Raw genomic sequence first — 25,003 nt, 5'->3', positions numbered from 1 at the left:
GTGTCTAGAACAAGGGGTCACAGTGTCGGCCATTTAGGACTGAGATCAGGAGAAACTTCCTCACCCAGAGGTTGATGAACCTGTGGAATTCTCTACTGCAGAAGGCTGTGGAGGCCAAGTCACTGAATATATATTTAAAGAAGGAAATAGATAGATTTCCACACTCTAAAGGCAGCAAGGGGTATGGGGAGAGAGTGTGAGTATGGCATTGAGATAGAGGATCAGCCATGATCATACTGAATGCCAGAGCAGGCTTGAAGGGCTGAATGACCTACTCCTGCTTCTATTTTTCTGCAAATCTACTTTATCTCAAAGTCTGTAACTGGGATTTGAACTCGAGACTTTCTGATTTAGAGGCACAAGTGTTTAGTCTGTTGTGTACATGTGACATACCAAAATAATAGTATGAAATCTAAGTTGCAATTTTGAGTGCAGGATTTGAACAAAAAACCTTTTCCACTGCTTTTTATACCAAGAACCACCATTTGGTTTCCTTGGCTGTGGAAGTGAATAATAAAGACCATCAGGTTATAGTTTAGACTATAAACACTAGACAAATTTACTGAAGAGTAAACAGATAAATTATGAAGAGTCATAGTAATTATATATTCCCAACTGTACCTCCTCAGCATACAGAAAATAACCTGTATCAAATAGCCTATTCCATTCATTTTGATGATTAATCATAACCCTGTTTATTCCCTGACCACTAAGACAGATTATACCAGGCGGTTGGACAAATACTTTATTTTGATTGGTCACCTTACCTAGATTCTCCCTTAGAAGCCATGTCAGAACAGAGTCTCTGTAGGGAATGAAGTCGGACTTCTTTTTCTTCTTGCTCTGTTCAACACATGTAAAAGGGATATTCAAATTATAACCCAAATGCCATTGACCATCTCGGGTCTTTCTTTATGTAAAGCTGGATATTTGTTAATTCCAATCGGCGTCTATTTCCAAATATTGCCAATTGCTTCACTAATAAAGAAAGAGTGCTCCAGAGCTAAATCTATAATATATGAATGGCTAAAAGGCAAAAATTGTGCCAGAACCAAAGCATTTCCATTCCCCATTAAAGATGGTAAGATTTTCAATTTTTGTGTGCTCCCAAACAGCTTGCGCTCACTGACTAGCCAGAGTTAAGCTGCTTTTCACTTTTAACTAAGGTAGATTTGTTGGCTGGTAAATGGCACCTTCGCTTTTGCACTGATTATTTTTACTGCTTTCGATCTTTGGTGGTTTCATTACTTGCCCACAGCTTCCCCACCACCAACCCCCACCCCTACCTTACCTACTCCAAATGCATAAATGTAAGGCATTCCCTTTCAAATCTCTGGTTAAATTCCTGTAAAGGGCTGACCACCAACATTAAAATAAGGAAGCTCAGGCGAAGCTGCCTCGCATTACACTTGATATTACACAACTTAAAAAGAGAAATACGGCAATGGGTAAATAGAGATTCAACTGTTTCCAACAGGCAGAGGAAGGATCAGAAGAGAACTCTGAACTATGGCCACGACTCAGATGGAAGGCTGAGTTAATCTTGAAAAGCGCCAGCTTTCTAAACACCGCTTCCTGCTCATAGCTACTTTCATAGGTTTTGTTTTGTTTTTTTTGGAACAGGAGCGTCTCCAAAGCTACCAAGAGCCATGCTCCAAACACTGAACCAGTTTTCAAATGTCACGAGAAAATCAGGAACTCAAAAGGCTCAGCAGGGATAAGCATAAGAAGCATGACATCAGTTCCTTAAACTGGCAGTTGGCCCCCAACCTGCGTAACATTCATCCCGCCAACTTCCAAAACCCTGCTCTAACCTGTGATATGTTTTCACCACAGCTACAAAAGTGCAGCCTGTCTACTTCAGAGGAAGAGACAAGAGAAAGAGCCAACAGCTGCACAGGGCCACCACTTTACAGTGACTGAGAAAAGTTAAATGGCGTTGTAATACATGAAAGATAAAATGGTGATGAACAGATGAGAGGGGATGGAAATCAGTTTCACCTGCAAAGATCAGCAGCATCTTTAGTCACTGTGATTAAGGGCAACTTGTATCGAGCTTCAACATCAATGTTAGCCAAGTATTAAAAATAAATGTGTAGTTCCAGCTCAACATTTAATCCACATTCTTGAATTCATCTTCAATGAAGAGCAAACCTTTAGTCAAAAGGTTAAGTTTTTGCCAGCCTTTTGTGCATACGGTTCTAAATAGCTAAATGGATGTATTAGTGAGGTCTATATCGTGCTTTAGTACTTCAGAACCAAAAACAGACAGAACGATTGTCACACCATTAAAAAACATCTCCTCAGTAATTTAAAAAAGCTGACACTTACTAATTCCACCAATTATATATGTGATATTGCTATCTTGTGCTGTTTCTGAAGCAAGCAAGCAATGTGTATCCAGTGAAGGAAGTATACTACACAACACAGAGTTTGCAATGGAGATTCTTTTTAGACTCTTTTTTGATGTCACATACGTAAAACAAAGATTAGGTAAGCACATAATATGATTATAGTCTGAACATTACCTTACTGGGGGCATTATCCTGCAATGGCAGCACAATTTAAAAAGACAAAAAAATGTTATAGTAAAACAGCCCTTATCCATCTTAAAATTTGTTACAACAACAAAATTGAGATAATACAGATGAATAGTTACAAACTCACCACTTCTGCAAGGGCAGAGATGACTTTTCCTAACGTTGTGAGTGATTTGTTGATATTCGCTCCTTCCTGAAAGCGAAGAAGTCATGAATCAAATTTGTTTTAGGTCAATATATTGAATTTGTGACAAGGATTAAACCTGAGCTTCATTCCTTCTGTAAAGTTCAAGGTGCTTTGATTTTTTTTTCCCATCAAAGTCTTGGTGGACCCACAAATAAGCTCCCCACAACAATTAAATATTTATAACACAATGCTACATTTTAGATCACATTAACAATTCTCCCAAAATACAATGTACTGAGAATTTAAACAAAAATATTGTCAGTCAGTGGAAAACAGGAGCATGCACATGCTCACATCAAGTGTACTATTGGATAATAAAGATTCACTGTACTCAATTAGCAGAACTAAAGGAATGTAGACGAGAAATCTGCCATTCACTTTTACCTTTAATCTTGTTCCTTTAGCCCCAGTGGAGTCAGCTCGTTCACTACCAGCCAGGTCAACGAGGCTAATTTTGCTTACCTAATCGAGGAGGAAATATGAACATCCATCAAACTTCCATTTGCTTTCAAAATTAGATAACTGGCTTTGCATTTAAAAAGAATAAAATTAGCTTCAAATTCAACCAAACCATCAAGTGATGTTACAGATTGAGGTGTGGGTGTGGGGCAGGGGCGAGGAGGTGAAACAAAAATGATTACCGAGTGGAATGAACATAGTTTTTACTCAACTTGAGTGAGTAAACCAATGACCTCTCTGCAGGGATACGGGAAAATTTTCCAAGTCATTCCTGTGCAAATTTACCGCACCCTCAAACTGCGCAGGGTATTGGAAAACTGGAAAGCACTTACAAAGGAATGGTTGCTCCATGCCCTTAGCATCAAATATCCAAGGCATCAAACAGCTAAACATCAACTTTAACAAAGATACAAACTTGTTTTTTTTTTTAAATTGACATCACTACGGTTAACCTCCCTATGGCTAGCTTTACAGGAATCAAGTCTGAGTGTAACAGATTCCTCTCTTGAGCATGATGCTTTGCAAGCAGAAAAAACAAATGGAATTATATGGCATCTTTCAAGGCAACAGGTGATCCCAAAGTGCTTTACAGGCATTGAAGTATTTTTGAAGTGTAATCCCTGTTATAATGTAGGAAATACGGCAGCCAATTTCCACACAGCAAATTCCCACAAATCTCGATATGATAATGATCAGATAATCTGTTGTTTTGGTGATGATAATTGAGTGATAAATATTGGCCAGGGCACTGGGAATAAAGCCCCTGCGCTTCAAAATAGCACCATGGGATCTTTTATGCCCACCCTAGCAGGTGCACAGGGCCACGGTTTAATGTCTCATCTAAGAGATGGCACCCCCAACAGTGCAGCAATCCCTCAGTGCTGCACAAAAGTGTCAGTGTGGACTTCTGTGCTCAAGTCTCTGGCGTGGGACTTGAACCCACAACCTTCTGACTCAGAGTGCTACCCACAAGGCCATGGCTCCTGACAGAAGGAGAAAAAAAGTAAAAGTACTCAAAAAGATTTATCGCTAACTACACTGAGAATAATCTTGTGAAAGGCACTAATGACTGGCCTTAGACTATAAAACCTTTTCAAAATCCTCCATTTAGTGAACGGTATAGCGATTTTATTGAGATACCAATTTACTTGCCGAAGAGTTGGATTGTTGCATTGTACTTGGTTGGGAACAAATGGAAAGACAAAAATATTTTATGGAGATATTTGCTAACTGTTAAACAGAACTGGAATAACAATTCGCATCAGAAGTAGGAAAGGCAGTAAGTGAAAATAAATTTAGAACCCAAAAAGTGAAAAGTTTCCTCTCTCGAATTAATCACCAACTTTATACCTTTTCTGTGCAAAGGTCAGTTTCCACGTCATGTCTCTTCTGGGTAAAAACTATGGTGAAAACGGCATGGGAACGGCTGCTGGTCTCATTCATATTTGTAGCTGCCACAGTTCTGGAATTAAAAACATGATTGCATTTTACAGCTGGTAAAATCAGAGTCAAAAATTATCCTTTACCTAATGCTCCGCTCCACAGGACAGGGAATCTGCTTCCTCCACAAACTTCCCCGGTATCCAGAACTCAGCTGCTAGTTTATTTGTCTCTTAAATTAAATACATTCCATTTCCTCCTGGCCAATTCTCCCAGCATCACACAGCTCTTTATACCCAATGTTGCATTGACTACAGCCCTAATTCAGATACCTGATAACCTTAACATAACCTTAACACTAGATCAGGGAAGATCAAATTCTCAATACAATTATAAAAAAAAAAGGTTGGGTACTACACCAGACAAACACTTACACAAAAACCTTGATTTTTGAAAGTGGTCAAGAGTCACAATTCAAAGAATTACAAATGATAATTCGTTTTTTTATATTTGTTTCTGGGATATGGATGTCACTGGCTGGGCCAGTATTTATTGCCCATCCCTAATTGCCCTTGTTCAGAGGGCATTTAAGAGTCAACCACATTGCTGTGGGTCTGGAATCGCCAGGTAAGGACGGCAGATTTCCTTCCCTAAAGGGCATTAGCGAACCAGGTGGGTTTTTACGACAGTGGTTTCAGGGTCTTTTAATTCCAGATTTTTATTGAATTCAAATTCTACCACCTGCTGTGGTGGGATTCAAACCCAGGTCCCCAGGGCATTACCCTGGGTCTCTGGAATACCGGTCCAGTGACAATACCTTCCCTTAAATTGTGCGGCATTTTGCATAGCCTGAAACGAGCGCAGTTTTGTATGCACAAGATAAACGAAAATACAACTCAATGAGTAAACTAAAGTTAGGAAACAGTGCTATAAATCTTAATGCAAAATGCTATTTTTGTTTCAAGCTTCAATGAGCGCTTAAACATCACCACTCCCCCCCCCCCCCGCCCCTGATCGTTATGATAAGAAAATGAGATGATTTCCATCTTAACAATTTGCTTGTCTTTATAAAGTTCAATGGGGGTAGGTTAGCTCAGGTGGCTAGATGACTAGCGTGTGGTTCAGGAATAAAAAAACGGCAACAGCACGGGTTCAATTCCCGTTGCGGCTGAGGTAGACTTGGGATCTGCCTCCTCACCCTGCCCCTGAGTGTGGATGGCAAAGAAACGACACAAAGAAAAATGGCACAGGGTGATGCATCGGCAGACAATGAGCCAAGGGGTCTGCTTTCAGACAGAGCAGGCATGATGATTATAAATTCAATGCCTAAAACAAAGATGCATTTTAGAATTTAAAGAAAGGAATAATTAGTAAGGACATTAAGTGCTTATAGCCCAAATTTAGATTAATCTGATTCAGCACTTGATGAACAACCTAGCTTTGTTCCCTGCATCCATTAGATCTGCAATGTCCGTGTATGATGTTACAGCCAGTTTGGAAAGATCTTCTACGTAGGGTCCCAGCAGTGGGTGCTCTCTGACACGTAGGTTTCCTTTAGTCTTGGGATTTAGCAGATCTCGAACCCTTTCACAATAAATTTCCATGTAACTGACCTGCAAACAACATTAAAACATGATTGGGTTTGAACAACAAGAGCGAGGAACAGAAAGGTTTTAGAAGTTAGGTCAGGGTTAAGGCAGTTTGATCTTTTAGGAGGGCAAGAAAGGAAAGTGTCAGGAAGGTATAATAATTTTTATAATGTCATTGGAATTTATTGTAATAGTGGGGTCCATGTCTATGGGTGTGAGAGTATGGGTGTGTGCGTGAGACTAAGAGAATGCGTGCGTGTGCATCTTAATTGAATTAAAGGCAGCTGGTCTGAAGGCTTTGATGTATCAGAAGATAAAACTAGGTTTGAAATGTTAAGTAGGCAAACATGGGGGAAGTTTTAGAATGCAAGGTGTAAAGGGAAGATCTGCATTTTAAGTAAACCAGACTAGCTTGAATTCAAAAGAGGGAGTGAAATGTTACAGCTAGCCAGGAGAAGTTAAGAAATAGTGTGTTTATTTTTCGCAAAGATGACTGGTAATTTAGTACTATGATAGATTTTATTATTAGAGAGGTAAGGTCCAAAGACAAACGAAACAATGGGAATTTGCATTCAAAGGGGAAAATATATATAGAGGAGAGAAGGCTGTGTGTAAGGGCAGGCATTCTAAAATCTAACACAAGTGTGAAAAGCCTCCAGCATCTAAGCCACAAGCTGCTGCCTACAAGGAACTGAAGCTGAGAAAAATTCAATTTGAATTCGACTATTCAGGGTATTGTGTATTACAGTGCCTGGGTTTTTTAAAACCTATGTCTTACTGCTGCCTTAACGGAGGTGTAATTGGGGTTTAGGTTAATTAGGAGATTTAGAAGTTATATCAGTAATTTGTAGATCAATGTATATGCTTAAAATCATTTCTTGTTTTAATAAAGGTTTAATTTAGTTTTGTAAGAAACCTATAAGACTTGGTGGCCTTCTTTTTACTGAATTCAAAGCCTGCATCTTGAAATAATTACAAATTGCAAATAGTTGTGGCAGCTGCTTCAAGTTTCCCTCTGGGGTTTGGGCAGCTTGGCATTTACCACCCGCCTGCCATAACAGAGGGAGAGTGGTTCAGCAAAGTGTATTGATAGGAGCATCACACATCATCAGTTTTTATGTTGCATTATGGAGAGGGAGAAATGTAATTTGGAATGTTTATGTATTCATTTAGTATAGCTAAACACAAATACTGTCAACCAATATGGTACAGAGGACTCGAAATGTCAACTCTTTTCTTCTCCGCCAATGCTGCCAGACCTGCTGAGTTTTTCCAGGTAATTCTGTTTTTGTTTTGGCACAGAATTGACTGTAGCGGAGAAATTTGCAAACATCATGTTTAAGGGAGGGCTTAAATGGCAATCAAGTTGGTTTAATATATCAGTCAATATTTGAAATTAAGGATATCAATCTCATTACTTTTGAAGTATCTTTGTATTTCACTGCCTTAAAAATCCTGAACACTTAATTGTTACTTACCATCCTTAGATATTACAAATAGTCTAAATTATTGAATAAGTTGCATCTGCTGACCACTAAGTGTCTCGGATGTATTTTTTTAGAATGCAATTAATGCTTCTGCCAGCTGATTTCTTTATTGTGTTGGGAGGGAAGAGAAGGCAGAGAGAATAATTACAATTACTATCAACTATGCATTTTAGATTCTGGATTCTTGCAAATCCCATGTGCCCCTGAAAACTGTTTTAGATTCAAGGACTGCAAACATTATAGAAAGGAAGTGATGTAATTTTTTAAAAAATTTGTAACACAACAATCTACAACTCCAACCATGAAGTGGGAAACTGCTTGGCATCGCGTTCAATTCACAAGTCAATTATTGCTTCAGGAGCCTAATTTCTAGATGACGGTGAAGGCCATAAAGTTGTGTAGTATCAACATCACTTCAAAGTTTAAAAATAACCCACAACTCATATGGTACGTGTGATATAATTTGGATTTCAGAGTAGCTTTACGGAAGCCAAGTCAGGCTATTAGCACTCAGCTTATTCATGACCTTCATCAGGTGTCATATTCATCTCTTCCTGGACGACTTCAGATCCAAAATTTCCACAGAGCAAAGTCTGGTGACAGACTTTATGCAGCTAATGACTCTTGTTTCATTACTCATGGTCTTACTGCAAAACTTCATTAGTTAACAAGCGATCTTTGGTCTGAGAACAACATTTAATAAGGTGAGTTTTGAAATGTGACTGTTTAACTTACTGTTACATAAATATCCAAATGTGTGATCAGTTCAGCCAATACGAACGTTAAAGACTCATGTATACAAGCAAAATGCACATCAGTTCACATCAGAAAACTCCCCACGGAAGATGATAGTGGGAAGAAGTCCGACAAATGTTGAAAATGCCACTTGTACTGTAAAGCCACAACCATCTGTGAAATCCATTGATAAAAACAAAAAACTGCAGATGCTGGAAATCCAAAACAAAAACAGAATTACCTGAAAAAACTCAGTAGGTCTGGCAGCATCGGCGGAGAAGAAAAGAGTTGACGTTTCGAGTCCTCATGACCCTTCAACAGAACTCAAACACAACAGAACAGAACAGAACACCCTGTTCTGTCGAAGGGTCATGAGGACTCGAAACATCAACTCTTTTCTTCTCCGCCGATGCTGCCAGACCTGCTGAGTTTTTCCAGGTAATTCTGTTTTTGTTGTGAAATCCATTGTACTTTGCGTTAGGCTAATGCGTTCCCTCACTCAGTCCAATAAATTACTTGATCAAGTTATACAAAGTCGCATGGCTTCGACCTGCTTTTACTTTTATTTTTTTTTTTAAGTTCTTTAAATAGAAGGTTTGTCTGCAATCCAGGAACTTTGGAGATGTGTTCAAGCTACACAACAGCCCCCACAACAATAGGAAACTGAAGTAAACGACAGCCTTCAATAAGTTTCTCAGAACGGAAAGGCTGTGTTCTAATCCAACGGCTGTTCCCCTTGACGCGTTCTTTTTTGCATCGTTTCTTACCTCCACAGAATACGACATGTCAGAATTGCTGTTGTCGTTGATTTTTTCAAAGAGTTCTTCACAAAGCTGCAGAAAGAAGGAATAAATTACAGTTTAAGGTTTGAGTGGAAGCCACCAATCAAACTCAATCTAACCTTGTACGTGTGAATATAGTATTTGGGATGCCATCTCTAAATGAGCAGGATTAAAGCAGATTTCTGCTCTTGAGCTCTTAGACAGCCGTTAACTTTGAATTTGTTCTAAGCCTGTCAATTATTTTGTATTGTGTACAAAGATTGAAAATTCTCAAAATACTAAGTTTTCCACTGCACCTAGACATCCGCCTTGATCCCTACTGCAGCTGACGGCTACTAACAGAACTATTCCTTACTGAATTTTGATTGCAGTGAAATCACATTTTAGTCATTTCTTTGATGGATTACAGAATTATTATGGCACAGGGGGAGACCATTTGGCCCACTGTGTCTGCACCAGCTCTCTAAATGAGCTTTATGACTTAGTGCCATTCTCCTGCCTTTTCCCCCATACCCTGGCACATTGTTTCTATTCAAATAGTCATCTGAAGCCCTCTTGAATGCCTCGATTGAACCTGTGTCCACCACACTTTCAGGCAGTGCATTCCAGACTCTAGCCACTCGCTATGTGAAAAAGTTTTTTCTTGCATCACATTTGCTTCTTTTGCAAATCACTTTAAATCTGTGCCCTCTGGTTCTCAATCCTTTTACAAGCGGAAACAGCTTCTCCCTATCTACTCTGTCCAGCCCCCTCATGATTTTGAACACCTCTATCAAATCTCTCTTAACCTTCTCCTCTCCAAGTCCCAACCTCTCCAATCTATCTTCATTACTGAAGTTTCTCATCCCTAGAACCATTCTTGTAAACCTCTTCTGCACTCTCTCCAATGCATTCACATCCTTCCTGTAGTGTGGCACCCAGAACTGTACCCAATACTCCAGCTGAGGTCTAACTAGTGTCTTATACAACCTCAGCATAACCTCCCTGCTCTTGTACTCTATGCCCCTAATAACAAACCCAGGATACCATATGCTTTATTAACTGCTCTCTCCAACTGTCCTGCCACCTTCAATGATCTCTGCACATATACACCTACGTCCCTTTGCTCCTGCACCTCCTTAAGAATTGCACCCCTTATTTTATATTGTCTCTCCATGCTCTTCCTATCAAAACGCATCACCTCACCTCACACTTCTCAGCATTGAATTGCATCTGCCCTACCTGCCCACTCCACCAACGTGCTCATGTCCTTTTGAGGTTCTACACTGTCCTCCTCGCAGTTTACAAAAAAATCTGGATTGAAGTATTAAAGTATTAGTGACCATTCTACTCCCAAACACAAGGATGGACTGATGTCAGGGCTGAGGTTTGTTTTTCGGAAAGCAAGATGAAACAAGAAAATAGATTGCACATTCTACGAAAGTGCCGACAACCACGATTGCCAGTTGGAGTTTCCACTTGCCAGCTCTGCCATAAGACAAATCAATAACATGTTGGGCAAAGGCATTGACAGGAAGACTTCTATCAACTTACGAAAACACAAGGGGCGGCAGATTTGGGGCCCATTCGACAAAATGAGAAGCTACCTACTGGCAAAAATGTTCAGTTGCATCGCTATAAGTTGAGATTGCACTTCACCTGTGGAATTATTCCTTGATGGTCTTTATCCTGCTTTCCCATCATAGTGTAGGATTTTCCAGCCCCCGTTTGCCCGTATGCGAAAATGCATACATTGTAACCCTCAAACGAGTGTTGCAGCATTTCTTTACCAATGTCATTGTAGACTTGACTCTGAGAAGCAAAGGCCGGATCTTCGGGCTGAAGAGGAAAAGAAAATGTCGTTTCAGGTCATGTTTGATTCAGTGCAGAATAGGACAAGGGCAGGATAATGCACTTGGCCCAAAAAGACAATTGCAAGAACAAAACAGCTGCTGAGATTGTTCCCATAAACGTGGCAAAACTGGAACTCTACTATTCAGTGGTGGGACGTGGACACAGCCCAGGCCTCCAGATTGGTTTCCTTCAAATATTTTTGGGAAGCACCTGGCGACCAGGTAGAATTGTACAAGGGAAAAAAAAAGCTCAACATTGTCAAATCCCAGTTAAAAAAATAATCAGTAATACTGGCACCAGTCATACTGGAGTTCCATTTCAAGGTATACAAGACCAGTTCGGACAAGTTTCACTGGTACCCTTCATTTCCAAGTTTACCGGCTTTTCCTTTTGGGAAAGGGTAAGGGAGGTAAGGAGACAGAAAGAGAGAATTGTGCAGAGAATCCCTGCTCCTGCAGGAGTACAACGTTTGCAGCCAGTCTGAGGGAAAGCATCTCGGCTCCGCCAGGTTTAGCATGAAACACCAATAGCAAAGTGCAAATCAATCACCCTGCACTGCACATTTTAAGTCTTGCTAAGTAGATAAAATTCTCACCAGCCCTAGTAATATGAGAAGCCTGTTGGGCTCTGCACAGTTATGACAATAATGATGGAAGATGCCCCATCACTTCATTGGTGAGCAAAAGGGGGGAGACGAAGTCGACCACAGAATAGACAACAACGGAGGATAGAGTGACTGACACACCAAAAACTTCAAGGTGAGCACGCTTTGCATAACATGTCAGAGCTGCAGTGACCAAAGCAGCTGTCAGTTACAGACTTTAAAGAGCTTCGAATATGAGACAAACATTAATGATAACATTACCAAAACCATTTCAAAGCAAACCAACATGCAGAAATACAAGTTTAACAAAGTAGGTAACCTACACAGTAAACAGCAATTCTCAACAAGAAATAAAGGACACAGGTGACAATATTTCCAGGTGCCCTCATGTGATTGGGAGCACCAACTCTTTTAAATACAAAGCAAACTCTCCCTCCAACGAGCATGACTGAAATCTTGGACACACATGTTTTTAGCTGCTAAATTTATTATCTACAGCAGACAAATTTTGGGGCATATATGAATGTTTAGAAGAAAGAAACTTGGGGTCCTAAGAATTGAGCCTTAACCTCCTTAATAAACTATGCCCAAAAAAAAGTACCCAATTTAGAACAGAGCAATCAAGTTGGTCACAACTACTGTAATGCATTTTGTTTTTCTGACTAGCTGGATAATGCTGCCACTGCTGGAAATCACAAGTGGCCCATTCAGGACTTGGAAAAAGCAAACTGTTGCTATAGTGTTTTCTGCTTAAGAGTCAATGATGCTGCATTCCTATTGAAACCATTTCTCATACCAACTTATTTGGTGCAGACATTATCCAGCTCTCTCATCAGTAACTTTTTAAGCCTGAATGTGCTCTAAATTTCTTCCCACTGCTCCGTGATCCAACCCCAAGAGAGAAAAAAAAAGAGAGGGTGTGAAGGCAATTTGGTCCAGGACATCTCACAATGTTATTCTAAGTCAATCCCTTAGAGGGATAGAAAAATTGTCCAGCGACAACAGTTTCTGTAAGAGCTGCCTGGCCTCTACTCAACGAATTCACCCACATTGAGAATTCAACAGCACGACGATTAAATGAAAGGGAAAAAGGAGAGAATCAAATTTACATAACACCACTGCCGAAGCAGCATGTTTTACAGATGGAGGAGAGAGGTTTGGGATGGGAGGGGAAGAAAATCATTCGTATTAATCTACATTAGGACATAATGAGGCGCTAAAATATACTGTACACACTGTTTTTGGTATCAAGAATATCACTTAACTACTTTTTCCTTTAAAGTGCAGGAATCAGGTGTTAAAGACCCTTAATGGTCTTGCTACAAATATACTTTTATTAAAATAATCTAGGTTGGTGGGAGCAAGATTCTTACCGAGGTATGTGACCAATAAGAGTGATCAAAGCTGAAGGTCTTTGGTGATTCCTTTGGGTTCTTCGGGTTTATAATACCTAAAGCAAGAGAAACAGAGATGAGTCAATGAGTTATTCTAAAGCCTTTACCTCAGAACAAGCTGTGAAGTGCAGCAAACCAGTGGTAACCTGGATAAGTTACAATACTCCTTAGTCCTGTCCACCATCTGCAAGGCACAAGTCAGGAGTGTGATGGAATACTCTCCACTTGCCTGGATGAGTGCAGCTCCAACAACACTCAAGAAGCTCGACAACACCCAGGAGAAAGCAGTCCACGCGATCAGCAGCTATGCACCAATTCAAAAATTCACTCCCTCACCACCAAAGCAAAATTGCAGCAGCGGGTACCATCTGCAAGTTGCACTGCAGCAACTCACCAAGCCTCCTTTGATAGGACCTTCCAAACCCGTGACCTCTAACATTGAAACAGACAAGGGGTAGCAAGGAACATCGCCAGCTGCAAGTTCCCCTCCAAGAAACACACCATCCTGACTTGGAACTATATTGCCATTCCTTCACTGCTGATGGGTCAATATCCTGGAACTCCCTCCACCCCTAACAGCACTGTGGGGTGTACCCACACCGCATGGACTGCAGCAGTTCAGGAAGGTAGCTCACCACAACTCCAAGGGCAACTGGGGATGTGCAATAAATTTCAGCTTTGCCAGTGATATTCAGATCCGATGAACGAATAAAAGGCTTCCACTGCATTTCAGTTGGGGGAAGAGGGGTAATATGGGAAGGTTCTCCCCCCTCGAGGAAACAGAGCATGAAAATTCCAATACAGCATAGCCAACTGCCTGGTTGAGCAACCATTTCACTGCAAATTACTTCACAACTGCAGTCCCCTCATCCATCATGACTGATGAGGGACAACATTCAGCGAAGCCCAATAAGGAAAATGGAGAGGGTAGAAGAAGAGAACATAAAATTTGGAAGCGGGGAAGAATACCATAAAAGCAAAAACCAAAAAAGAGTTTTACTGTAGTACAACATTTTGTTGGTCAAACTTGGAAGTTCCCTCAGCACACACAACAAAAATTACTTGGGAATAATTCAGTTACTAAATTGCTTTTTTTTTTAAAAAATGGTACCCAACATAAAATCATAATTAAAACCTGGAAACCGATGAGCATCATCCTGAAAATACGCTTAGCAAACTTGTTCGTTTCAGTTTTTTCTCCCACGCTTCATCACAAATCCTCACCATAAGAATTCTCACAAGAACAAGAGTGAGGGAGAAAGAGTGTGTGTCATTTGGGAGTCTAGAATAGGAGCTTTGTTATGTTGCTGAGATTAAGATGCATTTTTTTTCCTGTCGTTTTGTGGTTACTCAATAGCAGAAGGCACAGAATATACTTGATTGTTATTATACATCAAAGAGTCGGACTCTGCTGAATAAACTTGTGAAGAGGTAAGCCAAGCAAAACTGACAATTTGTAAAATTCATCATCTACTTCATAGAATTTTAATGACCCATTTAAATGTTAGGTGTTCTTCCCTAAAAGGACACATTTAGGGCTACATTGCCCTACTCCTTGCTCTCAACATTCTGATAGTTAAAATTCCAGATTTTACAATAGTTTTTTGTTTGCATTGAACAGCTTCCATGGATAAGCATCTGCTTTAAGGTGCTGCCACGTTCTTTGGAGTTCAGATGGTCGAGGGATTGATCCAATTATTTAAAATAATAGAGATCCAATACAAATAAACTACTTCCACTCCTGGGGGAATTCAGAACATGGGGACATAATCATAAAATGAAAGCTACATCTTATAAGAGTGAGGAAGCGCTTTTTCACAATAGGCAATGGAACCCTCCCCACAAAATATTCTGGATGCTTGAAGTTTTCAAGATGAACATTAATAGATCCTTGTTGGGGAGGGGCATCAAATGGTATGAAGGAATGGTCATCGCTTAGCAGTTGTGTGGCACAAATGTTACTTGTCACTTATTAGCCCCTATGGACACAGACTGCTGCCAATCATTGTGCAATCATCAAACATCCCCACTTGTAACCTTATTACAGAGCTAAGTGGGAATGTTCATTGATGATTGCACAATGGTTGGCACCAGTCCATGTCCATACACACCACACAAGTACCAGGCAATGACCATCTCCAACAAGAGAGAATCTAACCATCTCCCCTTGACATTCAATAGCATTATCATCTCCAACTAACATCCTGGGGGTTACCATTTGGCAGAAACTCAACTGGACCAGGCATATAAAAACTATGACTACAAAAACAAGTTAGAAGCTAGGAATTCTGCGGCAAGTAACTCACCTCCTGACTCCCCAAAGCCTGTCCATCATTTACAAGTCACGAATCTGATGGAATATTCTCCATTTTCCTGGATAAGTGCAACCCCAACAACACTTAGTAAGCACGACACCATCCAGGACAAAACAGCCCACATGATTGGCACTCCATCGACCACCTTAAACGTTCACTCCCTCCACCACTGGCGCACAGTTGTAACAGTTCGTACCATCTACAAGGTGCACTGCAGAAACTCACCCAAGGCTCCTTCGACAGCACTTTAAAAACCCACAATCTTGACCAGCTAGAAGGACAAGGGCAGCAGATACATGGGAACACCATCACCTTCAAGTTCCCCTCCAAGCCACAACCCACCCTAAATCGGAAATATATCGCCGTTCCTTCACTGTTGCTGGGTCAAAATCCTGGAACACTCTCCCTAACAGCACTGTGGGTGCACCCTACACCACACGGCCTGTAGCAGTTCAAGAAGGCGGTTCACTGTCACCTTCTCAAAGGCGATTAGGGGTGGGTAATAAATACTGGCCTAACCAACGACGCTGATATCCTGTGAAATAATCAATTTGAAAAAAAAAAGCACCAGCTGCTGTCACATTTAATCTCAATTTGTATTGCCCTGGAGACAGAATCTCACATGGTGCAGGCTGCATACTGCTTATGTTATTGGACTAGTAAATTCAGAGATATGAATGCAAAACCATTTTCAAATAGATGATATTTTAAAGTTGCCGTAACAGTCCTATTACAATAATTGTCTTAAAAAATTTATACACAGGATAATTTACCAAAAAAAAAAGGCCATCACACTACACAAGCATTTAAGAAGAATAAATCCATAAATTATTTAAACCTTTGCAACAAACTAACTTTTTGCACATTCAGGGGCTGTGCGCTATTTCAGAACCCCAATTTGTAAGACTCAACAAATTAAAGCTGATTTTTGGCTTCCACTGCAGCCACATTTGTGACATTTATGTTTAAACTGGGCATTAGGAACTTTGGAATAAAAACGGAAAATGCTGGAAAAACGCAGCAGGCCTGGCAGTATCAGTGGAGTGAGAAACGTAGTTAACGTTTCAAATCTGTATGGCTTCTTCAGAGCTCTGAAAAGGAGTCATACGGACTCAAAACGTTAACTCCTCTTCTCTCTGCACAGAAGCGACCAGACCTGACTAGCTTTTCCAGCTGGCCATTTTCTGTTTCTATTTGACATTTCCAGCATCTGCAGTATTTTGCTTTTATTAATAAATTTTGAGGCTGCCCCCACACTCATTTTGCAAAAGACCTGCCAAAAGTCAGGCATGAGTCTTAATGAGAGGTCAGGAATGAATGGTGCAACGCATTCAGAGTGGAATACAATTGGAGATTTCATATCTATGTCGTAACTGTACCTTCGCTTAATTAAATAAAAATCAGCATGAAATCAAACACCAATTTCAAGCCTGTTAAAGGTCTATGGGAAAGTGAGAATTGTTTTCCATGGGATTATAGTGACAGCCATTTAAAATTGTTAATGTCTCATTTAGCAGTTTTGTGATATTTAGAAAATACAATTTGAATAACTATCCATTCACATCGTCCAGCAATATTACAATATCATCAAAACGATGGTCAACATGAAGATTTAAAAATGCTTTCCATACAGCTTTGAAAATTGATGCATCATTTTCCAAGTTACGTAAACTTAATTATGAAGCGCCTTTAAAAAAAATGTTAAGATCTTGTTGAGGCGAAATGCAGTCTAGCTACATACTGATTAGAATGAGAGAAAATAGGTCAAAACTATGGATGTGTTATCCTTTAATCCCTATCCCTCTAATCCTTAATATTTGAAAATGTTCAAATTGAACAAAATCCTACTTTCCCTTTACTGATTAGGCATCAACTCCCAGGGTGAAGAATGATGACGTTGGATGAATGGATGAATAATCAGCACAGTCATGTTTCATATATAAGCGCCTGCCAAGTCAAGCCTTGCGTAATTTATCCAGGAGAACCCATAGGTCTAGCACAATGAAAAATTGCCAAGGTGCGTAGAAAGGTATGCATGGTCCCCTACCTTGTGCAAAGTCTATGACCACCTGTACTATTAAGACTGCTCATTCTCCCCCAACTAAAATGGAAGCGTCTACTCCTCATATCACATCTCTCACTGTTGAACTGGAGCAAAGCCAATTCATTGTCAGATTAGTAGGAAGGTATCAGCAAGGTGTCATTTAGAAGCAACAAAATTCTTAGGCATGTGGAAAATTGTTATTTAAACTGCAACATTGAAAGAAAATTATATAAAACACTTTCCATTTTACAGTCACTGTAGAAAATGATTAGACTTGACGAGACTGCGGGAACACACTGAAGCTCCAAGTCAATCAAAACTTTAATCTCCCTTTAAGCTCCTAAAAACAATAACAAACTCTTCGTTCCTTGTTCAGACACTGTCATGTGGCAAACCCGTGCCCAATTTCAGGATGCAATTCCACAAAAATGTCTCATTCATGGAAATTTGGTCTAATAGCTAATCACGAACTGAAGGATGCAGCATCCTCATTCCAAATGCCAAAATGAAAACCAACACTGGCACTGCATTCATAACTTAAAAGGCCATCCTCCAGAAATAGAAACAGTTGTTAGTGGCTCTATCAATTGAAGTAATCCCCTTGTGCAACTATCTGGCTCCATGCTAATGCATTCAATATAGTAGATCACAAGAGATTAACATTTCCCAATATAATGCCTGGAGTGATTGTTTTACAACAAACAGGGATAGCTGCAATTGTGTTGGTGCAAAGGCGATTCATTTTTGATTACCTGCTTTTGAAAAATTACAAATTACTTATTAATCTTCTATACTGCAGAGTGAATTCAAATCTTGTCCTGTTTGTTAGCCGCAATCATCTCTGTGTTTTGCGCATTACTTTACATCTGCCTCTTTTTTCAGTGACTGAGGATATTGTTTGAAGGAGCAATTAAAGAAGTGATTTTTATATTTATTCTTTCACGGGATGCAGACAGCGCTGACAAAGCCAGCATTTGTTGCCCATCCCTAACTGCCCTCAAGAAGGTGGTGGCGAGCTGCTACTAATATGGATTAATATATTTGAAAACTGTTGGCTCCAGTTGTCAAGTCACTAGCTGCGAGGAATTACATGGACGTTACAACACAAACAGGCCATTCGGTCCCACCAATCTCCACAGCTTTTATCTTCCACATTTTATGTTCCCATATCCCTTTATTCCTCCTTCCTTTAGCCGCCTGTAGCATTCATTTTTAAAATATTAACATGATCGCTGCTTCAAACATTAACTCAAAGTGCATCCCCCAGCCTCTCAACCTTAGACAAAACAAAATATTCTTCTGCTCACTATCCTAATTATCTTCTACTTAACCTTATGTCTTTGCTCCCTTGTTCAAGGCCCTTCAACCACTGAACATATAACGACATATTTCCATCCTCTCTGTCCCATTCCATCATAATTTAAATGCCTCCTCCATCACATCACCTTGTAATTGTCGTTGTTGTAACAACAAATTCCCCTTTCTTTCCCAGTCTTTCTCCATAATTGTTTTCCTCATACCAGGCATCAGGCTAATGAATTAATGTCATACTCCCTTTAATGCCTTTTCATGTCTTTTATAGTGTGGAATCTAATACTGTGTCTTACTAAGGTTTTATACAGATTCACCACAACATCTTGCAAAAAAATGTGATTTGTACAAAACCAGAATAAACTAAGCCACATAATCAAACTCAGTTTATTTTTTAATCCACAAAACTGAGGGGCTAGATAGAAGGGTGGGAGCTTGCTCCTTGGACCATAAATGCTGGAACAAATCAGGCCTGATTGCATTCTGTAGCTTCCATGAAATTCGGTGTAAGTGTGACAGTGGACTGATTATATTGGCACTGCTCACCCTGCTTCTGTTGTCCACAATGTCCAAATACAAAGCAACCTACAAAGTTATAGCTCCTAACATTATAGGTTCGACATAGGAGTTGTAGTTTTCACCTGTTTCTGAGAAACTACAATATCTAGCGTGCATGGGAGAACCAGGCCAGGCATGCACAAATAAGTGCCCAGAGTAACGGCCAACAGGTTAATAGAAATTTCACTTGTTCTTTAAAAAAAACTGTTTTACACAATTTAAGTCATTACAAAAAACGAGCAATGGTCTTTAGGATGAAATTTGTTTTTGTATGTTATGCACTGAAATACTTTTGAGTTTATTTGTCAGGGTGAGGGGCAAGGCAGGGGGTGTTGTTGGAGATTCTTTGTTGCTGACTTTAGGCATTGCAGCTGCAGTGAACAAAGCCCAAGAGCATGGCAACTAACCACTCAGTCAGTGTTTGTCATTCGAGACTATGTGAAGAAACCTTCCTGAAGCAATGCTAAGTCAATGACAGCTTCAGCAAGAAATACAGATCCAATGCAGGAAAGCAAGGGGAAAATGAAAAAATAAAGTGGATTGGAAAAATGCTAATATAACGCCCTTATTCAAAAAAAAGAGGGGTGGGGGAAAAGAGAGGCAGAAAGTAGGAAACTATAAACCAGTTAGTTTAATGTCTGTCATTGGAAAATTGTTGGAATCCATTATTAAGGAAGTAATGATGGGGCATTTGGAAAGTCAAAATGCAATCCATCAGAGTCAGCATGGTTTTATGAAGAGTAAATCGTGTTTGACTAATTTACTAGAGTTCTTTGAAGATGTGACAAGCAAAGTGGATAAGGGGGATCCTGTAGATGTCGTATATCTGGACTTACAGAAGGCCTTTTATAAGGTGCAGGACAAACGATTAATACACGAGATAAGATCTCACAGAGTTAGGGATAATATATTAGCTTGGATAGAGGATTGGCTAACCAACAGAAAGCAGAGAGTCAGGATAAATGGGTCTTTTTCGGGATGGCAACCTGTAACTAGTGAGTTGCCACAGGGTTCCGTCATTGGGCCCCAACTATTTACCAATCTATATTAATGACTTGGATTCAGGGATAGAAGATACTATAGCTAAATTTGCACATGACACCAAAATGGGTGGGAACTTAAGCTGCAATGAAGAAATAAGAAATTTACAAATGGATATGGACAGGTTAGGTGAAATGGCCAAAATTTGGCAGATGAGTTTAACGTGGATAAGTGTGAGGTTATCCATTTTGGTTGGAAGAATAAAAAGGCGACTTATTATTTAAATGGAGAGAAACTTCAGAATGCTTCAGTGCAGAGGGGTCTGGGTGTCCTCATGCATGAATCACTGAAAGCTAATATGCAGGAACGGCAGGTAATAAGGAAGGCAAATGGAATTTTGGCATTTATTGCTAAAGGAATAGAGTATAAAAATAGGGAATTGTTGTTAAAACTGTACAAGGAATTGGTGAGACTGCACCTGGAGTACTGTGCACAGTTTTGGTCCCCTTACTTGAGGAAGGATGTAGTTGCATTGGAGGCGGTTCACAGGAGGTTCACTAGATTGATTCCAGAGACACAGGGTTGTCTTATGAGGAGAGAATGAGCAGTTTAGGCCTATACTCGCTAGAGTTTAGAAGGATGAGAGGAGATCTAATTGAGGTATATAAGATGCTAAAGGGGATACACAAAGTAGACGTGGATTGGATGTTTCCCCTTCCGGGGCATTCTAGAACAAGAGGCCATCGTTTTCGTCTAAGGGGTGGTAGATTTAAATCAGAGATGAGGAGGAATTACTTTCCTCAAAGGGTCGTGAATCTGTGGAATTCACTACCTCAAGAGTGCAGTGGATGCCATGACGCTGAATAAATTTAAGGAGGAGATAGACAGATTTTTAATTAGTAACGGGTTGAAAGGTTATGGGGAGAGGGCGGGCAATTGGAGTCGAGGCCGAAATGAGATCAGCCATGATTGTATTGAATGGGGGGGGGGGGCAGGCTCGAGGGGCTGAATTGCCTACTCCTGCTCCCAGTTCTTATATTCTTAAACATTGATAACATCTTTTATAATACAGATCCCCTAGCAAAATATTTTTGAAATAGCAGGAGTAACCTTCCTGGATAGTCCCCTACGATCTTTGTATCCGTTGACACGATTCCAGTTGGGCGGCCCGACACCTACACATGACCCATGACCTAAACCTTGCTAAGGAGTGAAATAGTCTGAGGCACCCAGGATCCAGCAGGGACTCTCCAGCAGGAATACCCCACGTTCTTACTCTTGAATGCTTCCTCATTTCTGAGTATGAATGTCAGAAGCCCACAGAAATGGCTACCCTCGAGCTCTGGCACAGGTGGCCAATAGAATGGTAGGTGGAGAGGAATGAGAAAAAAAAGAAAGCTCTTAAAAGGATCAAAGGCTTATATTTCAAAAGTATTTGCACCCAGCTCTTCAATTCTGGTGATAAATGAAACCTCTGTACCATATATTTAAATAAAAGGCTCATTACTTGGTAACGTCGCAGGCAAGAACCTGTAGTATCTCTGGAATGCAAACATGCAGCACTTCAAAAAGGCCACAAAACAGCTGCCAGCATGGCTTGTTCCGCAGTCCTCAGTAAAAATAGACATCCCTCCTCCTTTCTGACACAGGGTCATCTGACACAGCTTGCTGTCACTTTTCTTAAATACCAACTCACAAAACGGCTTGGAACTTTTTTTGATCTTAAGGAGTAGCAGCATTACGTAAAAACATCCCATCCCAGTCTGATCCTCGTGGTGTATTTTACAAAGCTTTCACACAAAAAAAAGAGCCATCCTCCATTCACAGCATAGAGCAGCCAGTCTCGAAGAATTTGAGGAAATGTTAACCTTGTGAGAAGTTACCAGTTGTATTTTTTTTCTGAGATTCTATGCTCAGGAATCTGAAGGTGTATTTTGAACAAAAATCTATTTTTGAGGCACTTTAGGGGAGGCAGTGGCATAGTGGTATTGTCACTGGGCTTGCATCCCAGAGACCCGGGGGTTAATGCTCTGGAGACCGGGGTTCGAATCCCACCATGGCAGATGAAGAAATTGGAATTCAATAAACAGAAATCCGGAATTGAAAGTCTGATGATGACCATGAAATCTTTGCTAATCTGGTTCACTTTAGGGAAGGAAATCTGCCCTCCTTACCACCGCAATGCGGTTGACTCTTAAAAACGCCCTCTGAACAAGGGCAATTAGGGACGGGCAATAAATGCTGGCCTAACCAGCAATGCCCGTATCCAACAAACGAATAATTTTTTTTTAAACAAAGATGCCGTTTAAGAAGCCAATAGAAATGTTTACAAGAGGGAACGTGACGTCGTTGCAAAGAACAGAGAGGAAACAGAAAAAGTTATAAATTCCCCAGAGATAAATAAAAAAACACAAATATTTAATTTAAGAATTTTCAATAACAAATAAGCGAATATAAAACAATAAAATAGATTATTTTCATATCAAGCAATTCAAATGTGCTTTCCATCAGAGGCTGATTGGATGCTGTCACTAATCAGAGAGTAATTTATCCACTTTTTTTTTGTTATGAGCACTGAATACATCAACATTGCATGTTCGTAAATTCAAAACAAATGATATGGCCATCACTGACCAAGATGAAAATGGAATTTGATGACCTTGCTGTTCATGGTATATTTCAGTTTGCATGGTCCAATAAAACTAACAGTATTTGTAACTGAAATACAGAGGTATGCCTTCATAATGAAAGCCAGCAACCAAAAACAGTGCAATTTTACTTAAACACAGAGCATTATCTTCGCAAGAAGCCAGAATTTGAACCATATAAAATACCTGTCAAGTAAGTGGAGTGAGATATAGCAGAATTCCTGTACTGAAAATTAATCTATATTTCACTGCATGTAATATCACATCTGAACCATTCTGTAATGTTTGTTGACACATTTTATGAATAATTTTTAAAAAAGTAGGCAAACGATTGACTAGCTTCGTGCTACAACTAAAGCAGGCTAGGGAAATTTGGGAGAGTGTTGAAAGAAAATACAGCTCTTTTGATTCCTTTTTAATGCCACATTCTCCAAGGCTCAATGCTGTTAGATAATTTTTGCGGTATGATTTCAATTCTATGACTGGACAGGAACAGCAGTTGGCAAAAATCACAGAACCGCTGCGTCCGTAATTATCTTGACGCATCAGCGATCTGTTCCCTGACTTGCTGGTCAGTCTCCGAAGAAGCCATGACTAACGAGCAAAGACTTGCTCATCATATCCATTTAAAGCGCAGGCAGTCATCAGCAACTGATTCCCACTCATTTTTGCCATAACCAACTGGATTGCAAGCAGAGTTAAATTTATCCTCGGACTTGTAACTGCAAGTAACTAGCCACGACATTTGAACTCAAATTCAACTAAACATGCAAAATGACTGTTTTATTTTTCTACATTATAACCACTGCATATCAAATAATTCATTGAACGCAAAGCACTGGAGCCATTTCTGAAAAGCGTGACAACGTATTATATAAATACAAGTCCCTGCGCTCTGACTTAATTGTGTATTTGGCAAGTAAATATAAATTTTATATTTTATAAATTTTATAACTTCTTTTAAGTTAATCCACTGTGTATGAGGAGTACAAGAGAAAATGAGAAACTGCATCCCCTTCTAGTCTCCAAATTGACATAACTGGATTTAATTTTGGTGGTTAAGTGAATTTATGATCAAATCATAAAAACACATTGGCCTCTCAACATAAATAACTTTTTGCCAAGATATCAGCTACATTCTAGCAACATCTCTGCGCCATCGGTACTCATGAAATGCAAGGGTCAGTGTATACATGTTCTGCATCACTTCCCAACCAAGTGTTAGCAGATCACCTCTCAGTCATCTTTTGTCTACAGAATACTAAAACCAGGCAACTGGAATATCACATTTCTTAAATTGGACTGTCACAATAGGGAAATCTTTTAGTTATAGCTATTAGGCAATCAGGTCTAAGTAAAATTCCAAGATGAACAGTGCACTTAAACCAAACCTTCAAAGACATTCTTTAGGATATCTGCATGCCTCCAGCTGCTGTCCAGTTCTTCTTTTGCCACTTTATCATGTAGGAACAAAGGAGCAGAAGTAGGCCATTCTGCCCCTCTAGCCTGCTCCGCCATTCAACTAGATCATGGCTAATCTTCCATCTCGATGTCATTTCCCCATACAATCCCCATCCCCCTTGATATCTTTAATATCTAGAAATCTATCGCTCTCTGTCCTAAACATACTCAATGACTGAGCTTCCATAGCCTTCTGGGGTAGAGTTCAAAAATTCACCACCCTCGAGTGAAGAAATTCCTCCTCATTTCAGTCCTAAATGGCCTAATCTCAAATTCTGAAAGGGTGTCCTCTGGTTCTAGATGACCCCCTCACCCCCAGCTAGCAGAAAACATCCTTCCTGCATCGAGCCCAGTGAAAGTTTTGTATGCTTCAATGAGGTCACTTTTCATTCTTCTAAACTCTGTAGAACGCAGGCTCAGACTCTTCAATCTCCCCTCATAGGACAATCCCACCATTCCTGAAATCAGTCCGGTGAATCTTCACTGCACTCCCTCCACAGCAAGTATATCCTTCCTTAGGCAAGGAGACCAAAACTACACAGTAGTCCAGGTATGAACTCAAAGGCTCTACACAACTGCAGCAACACTTATTTGAGGGTGCAAGCTTTCTATGATGCAGCTACTGCATTAAAGCAATAAACCTACATTTGGCAGGGGTGGGGGGGAACAGTTTGAAATTTGTTTTATCACAAGAT

The 25,003-nt window shown here is 40.0% G+C and overlaps 1 protein-coding gene across 10 annotated transcripts in view; it reads right to left on the bottom strand.

Moving 5' to 3' along the window:
- kif1b (kinesin family member 1B) overlaps nucleotides 1-25,003 on the bottom strand; it is a 197,877-nt gene that overhangs the window by 120,028 nt on the left and 52,846 nt on the right. For 6 of the 10 annotated variants that reach the window (XM_041205801.1, XM_041205807.1, XM_041205803.1 and 3 more), the window contains exons 3-11: nucleotides 12,970-13,046; nucleotides 10,798-10,977; nucleotides 9,145-9,210; nucleotides 6,001-6,179; nucleotides 4,537-4,648; nucleotides 3,112-3,189; nucleotides 2,668-2,733; nucleotides 2,529-2,546; nucleotides 768-843 (exon numbers count right to left, since the gene is read on the bottom strand). In XM_041205801.1, the coding sequence (XP_041061735.1) occupies nucleotides 768-843; nucleotides 2,529-2,546; nucleotides 2,668-2,733; nucleotides 3,112-3,189; nucleotides 4,537-4,648; nucleotides 6,001-6,179; nucleotides 9,145-9,210; nucleotides 10,798-10,977; nucleotides 12,970-13,046 (852 nt within the window). The remainder of the gene's footprint in view (nucleotides 1-767; nucleotides 844-2,528; nucleotides 2,547-2,667; nucleotides 2,734-3,111; nucleotides 3,190-4,536; nucleotides 4,649-6,000; nucleotides 6,180-9,144; nucleotides 9,211-10,797; nucleotides 10,978-12,969; nucleotides 13,047-25,003) is intronic. The other 4 variants (XM_041205802.1, XM_041205806.1, XM_041205810.1 and 1 more) reach the window with 1 other exon arrangement.

The sequence above is a fragment of the Carcharodon carcharias genome, chromosome 15 (assembly GCF_017639515.1).
Source record: "Carcharodon carcharias isolate sCarCar2 chromosome 15, sCarCar2.pri, whole genome shotgun sequence".
NCBI lineage: Eukaryota > Metazoa > Chordata > Chondrichthyes > Lamniformes > Lamnidae > Carcharodon > Carcharodon carcharias.
The sequence above is the reverse complement of the archived record's forward strand: the minus strand, read 5'-3'. Positions and strand labels throughout refer to the sequence as shown.